At 59.4% G+C, this 6,650-nt stretch overlaps 1 protein-coding gene across 1 annotated transcript; it reads left to right on the top strand.

The window, feature by feature from the left end:
* Nucleotides 1–275: 275 nt before the first annotated feature.
* On the top strand, nucleotides 276–4,629 carry LOC142403479 (SUN domain-containing protein 3-like). The gene is made up of 10 exons (XM_075489730.1): nucleotides 276–376; nucleotides 770–840; nucleotides 935–984; nucleotides 1,533–1,573; nucleotides 1,853–1,991; nucleotides 2,218–2,302; nucleotides 2,441–2,556; nucleotides 3,241–3,408; nucleotides 3,793–3,879; nucleotides 4,474–4,629. Exons 1-10 carry the CDS (start codon nucleotides 276–278, stop codon nucleotides 4,627–4,629), a joined length of 1,014 nt encoding a protein of 337 aa, XP_075345845.1.
* Nucleotides 4,630–6,650: the final 2,021 nt, after the last annotated feature.

The following is a 6,650-nucleotide window of genomic DNA, read 5'->3' as shown; positions in this document are numbered from 1 at the left end:
TGTGTAACGGCCCAGCAGCTTGCCGGGGCAGCCAAAGGAGGTGCTGCTCTCTGTGCTCCCACGTGCTTCTGGGTCCCTTGTTTCTGGGAGCTGCAGGTGTGGGCAGGGGCTAACCCACAGGGTTTCTCCCTCCCAGGTGGCACAGCAACCCCTCTGAGGTCATCATGGGCATCACCAGTCGGCTCTTGTGAGGTCATAACCGGCTGCCCTCCATAAAACCCCACGCTGCAGAGGTGGGCAGCAGCGCGAAGCAGAGCGCTTTCAGCAGCTAGCGGATGCCTAGCAAAGAGGTGCTTGGGTCTCGGGAGGAGAACAGGCTTTTCCCTCTGTCTGGCCAGTGCGCTGGGGCTGTGGAGATGCCAGGCAGGTTGGGCAGGTGGGTGCAAGAGGGCCCAGAAAGCAGAGAGGGATCAGGCCTTGCGTGCTGCCTGGCTTCCCGGCAGGAGCAGGCAGCCCCAGAGCATGGGGGCTGTCTGCACTACTGCCTTCCAGCTGGGCAGCCCAGCAATCCCATTCCGGGGGCACAGCCCTGCCCCTTCTCTGGGGAGAGCCGAGTGGGGCCAGGCTGCTGTTCCTGTGTCAGGCCAGAGGTCTTTGTGTCCCAGGGGTGGTGTGCAACAGGCCAGACCTTCCCAAAGGCCCTGGGCCCTCATGCTTGCAGCTGTGCTGAGCACACGAACCTGGTAGCAAGCGAGCTCCTAAACGGATCCCTGGCAAATATGTGTAGCAACCTTGGGCTTTGGTAACAACAGCGTTCCCTCTCTCTTAGACAATGCAACGGCCACCAGAAGGGCAGGAGGGTCCTGAGGCTCCTTTTCCTGCTGCTCCCCATCCTGTCAGGTGAGTATGCCTGACCAAAAATGGTCCCCTCAGTCCTGGGGAGAGGGACCAGCTCCTGAGGAAAATAACCATCTCTTGACAATGGCACCCACAGCTGTTGTCTACTGCTGGGGCTCAACGGTGTGGGGAAAGGAAGCGTTGCAGGTAAGTGTCTCTTGCTGTGGGAAAGCCAAGACCTGCAAAGGCCGTGGCTCTGCCCTCCTGCCTCCCCTGGGAACATGGGGTGCTTGGTCAAAAATGTCCATCACTGCTGAGGCAGAGGGTGGGGGGTGGGGGTGGGGGGTGCTCCTGTTCGTCCTGCAGTCTCCTTAGTGCCTGGATGAGGTTCAACACGGAGAACGGATCTTCCCGAGTGACCTCCGCAAGGTGGCAGGCCGAAGCGTGGAGCACTTTGGCAGAAGGTGCCTTTGCTGCCTGCATACCTCTCGGAGAACCTGGGGGGGGTCAGACAGAGACCTGAAAGATGCTCTGCTGAAGGTGGCTGGCTAAAGAGCCCAACCTTGGGGTCGGGGTCTCTCCAAAGTGACTCGAAGCAGCAGGGAATTCTGCCAGCTCTCCCTAGGGGAGTCTCCTTTGGGAAGCCCTGGCAGTGCTCCTCGTGCTTGCTCCAGCGGAGTGTCTCTCCAAAGTGTCAATTTGGGCAGTAAACAAACTACTTAAGGAGGCCATCCCACCCCCTCTTTATCTTGCAGGAGGCATCGCGGCTTCCTGAAGTGGAGCTGGAGTCTCTGGGGTAAGAGCGCTTTCTTGCCAAGAAATGCACTCTGTGGAGCCATCTCAGCTGGCTTCGCGCTGCCTGCACTCACTCGCCTCGCGCCCAGGGGCTCCTGACCTTCCCTGCCTCCTACCTGCGGTGGTGGAAGGGAGCCATTTGGAAACCAGAGGAAGGAAAGGGGCCAGGGGATGCAAGGGGTGACCCAAGCTCGTCTGACCTTTCTCTGCACGGCATTTGGAGCCTGCCTGCAGAGGCTGGGCGGCTGCTGGACAAGACCTGCTTTCCCTTTGCCTCCAGGAACTCACAGGCTTGGCTGGAGCAGAAGATGCGGGAGCTCGAGGAGACGGCAGCTCAGGTGTCTGCTGCAAGGGGGAACATACTGCAGGCAGCAAGAGAGGTCCTCGGAGACCATGGTGTCCAAGAGGAGAAGAGAGAGGTAAGGGTGCTGGGGGTAGATCAGAGACCTCGCTGCCTTTCCGGGCTCCCTCCTGCTGCTTCCTCTTGGCATTCTCAAAGTCGGCACCTTTCCCAACAGGTCTTGCCTTGGGTTTTCTGACACAGAGGCGCTCCTTGGCTCTGTGCTAGGACTCGCTGTTCATGCAGAACGGCCTGTGTGTGTGTTTGTGTCCACTGCCATCTCTCCATTCTCATTTTTTTCACAGGAAATTCTGCAGTTGACAGAGGCGGCAATTAAGAAGGTGCTTGAAAACTACCTCCAGATGCCTGACTGGGCTCCGGAAGCCATAGGTATGCAGACAGGAAGTCTCGCTGCCCTCTGTTTGTCTATGGCACTCCCCCAAAGTCTGCCAAGCTCTGCTTTCAGGCCTGAGATATACATCCTAACGCACTGCTTCAACTCCTGATCTCTGTCCACCTTCATGTCAGGTGCCACCATTGATGAGGAGAGGACATCCAAGAGTTATGGTGGGGAAGGCAAGAAGACCTGGTGGCTTTCTCCATTCAGCTTCTCTTCTGCAAACCCTCCAGAAACAATCTTGCAGGTAGCACAGGGGAAGTCCTGACTTGTGGGTCACCTCCTTGCTTTCGGATTGGCAGACCAAGTGCACGGCACTTCCCTTCAGCCCGGCCCTATCGCTCAGCCCTGCAGTCTGCATCACATTCCTGAGCCCCGCAATCCCTGACAGCACTGCCCTCCCATCAGGAGGGGGACCGAGCTGAAACCCAGCTTCTGCGACCTGCCAACCACCCTTGGCTGCAGTTTGCCCAGGAACTTTGTCCTTGACAGCCCCACTGCCATACCGCGTCCCTGAGGGTCCCTTTCCAGAGTGGGTGGGAGTGGTGGGGGCTGCTGAGCCATGGAAGCAGTGAGAGACACTCCTCTGGGCCCCCGGCCCTGATCTGGTCTACCAAGTCTGAAGCAGGGTCCAAGTCTGCACTGGACCTTGCAGCTGCAGCGCAGTCTTTGAAGGGCGCTGGGGTGAGGTACACTAGGGAGACCTGTCACTGCAGGCTCTGAGAAAGCAGAGCTGGCTTGGGAAAGGAGGTGGAGCCCAGAGGTTTTGTAGAAACACTTCCATATTGCCCTGCTGCCCATCGACTTGTACTCATTTACGAGCAGGATTGCAGCTCACAGGCAAGGCAAGATCTCTGCTTCTGGCCAAACAGGCAGCTCTGTTGGCTCTTTGCCTGCCTTGCCGCTGATGGTCATGGCTTTCTGGTTTCAGACCCGTATTGCCCCTGGCAACTGCTGGGCTTTCCAGGGATCTCGGGGCCACGTGGTCATCCGACTGCCTGAGCAAATCTGGCCGATGGCTTTCACCATCTGGCATATCTCCGAGGCAGTCTCTCCTTCCGGGGAAGTCAGCAGTGCCCCCAAAGACTTTGCTGTCTCCGTAAGTCTTTGCCTTGCGCTTCTTGGGGGGGCCCGGCCGCAGGGAAAAGCTGTACCAGAGGTGTGCTTCTCGCGGGGGCTTCTCTCAGACATCTGTCTGGGAGACAGACAGATGCGGCAGAGCACCGCAGAGCACCGCATCCCCTGGGGGACCAGTGGGGGGTACGTGGGGGTTCTGTGCCTCTGGGGGCTTCTTCCTTGGCCATGAAGCAGAGATCCTGGAGCACGTGCTCAAAGCACCCTGACCCAGGGTCACCCTGAGCTGTGCTAGACTACCACTAGAGCCAAGGGAGGTGGGGAAGGGTTCCCGGGTTTGGCCTCAGCATGCCCTTTTTCTGACGCCCTGCTCGAGCCTGACCCGCTCCCTTTGTCTCTTGTCTTTGAGGGAGTGGATGAGGCAACGGCAGAAACTCTCCTGGGGACATTCACCTACGATGTGCACAAGGAGATCGCTCAGACATTCCATGTGCAGGTACCGCAAGAGCTGTGGCCAGGATGCCCGGGAAGAAGGCAGGGTTATCTGCAAGTCCTTGGAGGAAAGAGTGCGGAGGATCACCCCAGCCAGCCCCTCTGCTCTCCCATGCTCCTGGCTCCTGCAGGGAAGACGGCAAGAGGAGAGCAAAAGGGGCTTTGCTCTGCTGGCCGAGGCAGCTGCCCCACCTTTGCAAGGGCTTTCCTTTTCCTTCCGGTAGCACAGAGAAAGCAGCAGTGGGAAGGGGTCCGGGGAGGGAAACAGTCCCCGTCAGGGGAGACGGCAGGAAGGAGGATGGCAGATGTCTTCCCCCCTCAGCGGGACTCTCCCCGTGTCCCACGGCAGCCCAGGCAGCAAAGCGCCTCTGGTTTCCACAGCTCCCCTCAGCAAGCCTCTGAGGCCAGGCCTTTGCTTTCTAGGCACCGAGAAGCTCCTCCTTGGTCCTGGCAAAGCGGGGTCTGGTTGCCCTTGCTTCTTCCTTCGTCAGGGCTGCCGTTTGGCCCTCAGCAGGGGGAGTGCGGGCAGAGGGGGCTCTGGCGATGTGCTGTGGCTCTTGCCACCTGCGTAATGATGCCTCCCCCCATTTCTTTACAGAAGGAGCTTCCCAGGACCTTTCGCTACATCAAATTCCAGGTGCAGAGCAACTGGGGAAACCCCGAGTACACCTGTGTGTACCGAGTACAGGTTCACGGGAAGACGGCGAACCACAGCGACCACCCGCCGGCCGAGGAGCTCCTTCAGGAAGAATAATAAAGCAAAGAAGATGTGTGGCAGCTCGACTTGTGTATGTTCCTTGTAAAAGTTCTTCCAGGGAGCTTCCAACAGCTTGCACCACTAGTGGGGAAGGGAGCTTTCTCCCGCAGGAGACGGATGCTCGTGACCCCAGCTGCAAGGGACAGGGCAGGGGAATGGGGCTCGAAGGAGAAGCCCCCGATGGTCCAGCTCCAGCTTCCGCAGCCCAGGGTCGCTCAACAAAGCTCCAGTGTCGCTGGGAGAGCAGAACCGCAGCCCCAGGAACGCTCTCCCGCTGGCAGAGAAGAGGAGGGAAGCAGGCCTGTCGGCAAGGCCCTGGGCCCTCTCTCATTTCCTAGGCAGTGCCGGGCAGCACAGAGGGCTTGGGGCCATCCTGGCTCGCAGGTGCCCCTTCTCACTGGAGCTGCTTCATGCGGGAGGGGGGCTTCCCTTGCGGGTCCCGCACTGGCTCTGCAAGGGTCCCCCTGGCTCTGCAAGGTGATGGGCAGGGGAGCCCTTCTTCAGGCAGGCCACATCAATGGGCAGTGTGTGTCTGAGCAGAGAGGCCAGCAGGAACACAGCTCAGAGGGACCGAGGACAGCCTCTCAGGCTACACACCCAGCTCCCTCTTCTCCAGGCCCAGCACCCTGCCTTGCAGTAAGGGCAGGGCTTTTCCCAGCAGCCGCAGGAGAAGGCCGCGGCTCCCTCCCAAGGGCGCTCCAGCCTAAACGCCCTGGCCAGTTGTCCTGGCAAGCCGACAGATTGAAGAAGGACCAGCTCAGGTCGGGCCCTTTCGTCCTGGGCCGCTCCTGTGCTGGGCCAGCCTGACGGCAGCAGACATCTGCCATGCTCCTGCAGAGGCTCAGCCCTGAGGAAGGCTGCAGACCCCTGCAGCGCATCCGTGCCCGATAAGATCATGGAGCACATCCTCCTGGAAGACATTTCAAGACATAAGGTTTTCATCATGAGGCTGTCTGCAGTGGTCCTGTGCCACACAGGTACTCCAGGGCTGGCTGCACTGATGTGTGCGAGGACCTCCAAGCCCCATTTCTGCACAAGGGGAAACTACATTACAGCTTTTGAGTCTGCCCAAGTCTTGCAGATACCCTGGGGCTGAGTGTGCTGATGTGTGTGAGGCTTTCTGGGGGCTTTCCTGGGCTGGACAGTTTTCCATGTGTCCTGAGGACACCCGAGCCTCGACAGAAAGCCAGAGGTAGGCACACTGTTGTCTGCGTTGGTTCTCAGTCCCTATCTATTTTCCAGTGTTGGGAAATGTGTGCGGCTCTGTGTGAAGATTCCTGAGCTTTGCCAGTACCCCCAGACTGAAGATGCTGCTGACTCTGAGGATTCCTGAGCCTTGCTGTTACCCTGGGGATGGGTGCTGTGTGCCAGGGTCTCTGAGCCCTGACACTGCACCAGGCATAGCTACACTGCTGTGTGTGAGGGTAGCTGAGTCTCCCTGGTGTCCCAGGGCTGGTCATGCAGCTGTGTGCAAGGGTGATCGAGCCTTGTCAGTTCCACAGAGCTGGGCACAGGGCTCACAGGGCAAGCGTTCATGAGCCTCACCAGTAGCCCTGGGAAGAAAAGGCTGCTGCGTGGAAGGCTTCCTGAGCTCTGCTGGTAGGCCGGGGCTGGAGATGCTGCTGTGTACATGGGTGCCTGAGCCTCACTGGTAGCTCAGGGCTCTGCAAGCTGCTGGGCGCAGGAGTCTCCAAGCTCCACTGATGCGCTGGTACTGGGTAGCTGCTGTGTGCAAGGGTTCCCAGATCCCTCCAGTGCACCAGGAACAGCTACGCTGTTGCATGCAAGGATCTCTGAGCCCCACAAATGCACCAGCACAGGACCTGCTGTTGGGTGCGAGGATCCTCAGGTCTACCCGGAGCATCAGGGCTGGGTACGCTTCTGTGTGCAAGGGCCATGAGCCCTGATGGTACATGGAGCTGGGCACGCTGCTGTGTGTGAGGGTTCCCGAGCCTCACCGGTACCCCAGGGCTGGATACGCTGCTCTGTGCATTTGTGCCTGAGCCCTGCCAGTACCC

Source organism: Mycteria americana, unplaced genomic scaffold (genome assembly GCF_035582795.1).
Source record: "Mycteria americana isolate JAX WOST 10 ecotype Jacksonville Zoo and Gardens unplaced genomic scaffold, USCA_MyAme_1.0 Scaffold_35, whole genome shotgun sequence".
NCBI classification, from domain to species: domain Eukaryota; kingdom Metazoa; phylum Chordata; class Aves; order Ciconiiformes; family Ciconiidae; genus Mycteria; species Mycteria americana.
This window is presented reverse-complemented; position numbering and strand designations above follow the sequence as displayed.

Bases quoted from the DNA above. Each gene is read 5' to 3' on its own strand.
- LOC142403479 (XM_075489730.1), top strand. From the start codon at position 276: ATGCCTAGCAAAGAGGTGCTTGGGTCTCGGGAGGAGAACAGGCTTTTC. The intron at 841-934 runs GTGAGTATGCCT...TGGCACCCACAG, and splicing joins GCTGCTCCCCATCCTGTCAG to CTGTTGTCTACTGCTGGGGC. The intron at 2,557-3,240 runs GTAGCACAGGGG...TTCTGGTTTCAG, and splicing joins CTCCAGAAACAATCTTGCAG to ACCCGTATTGCCCCTGGCAA.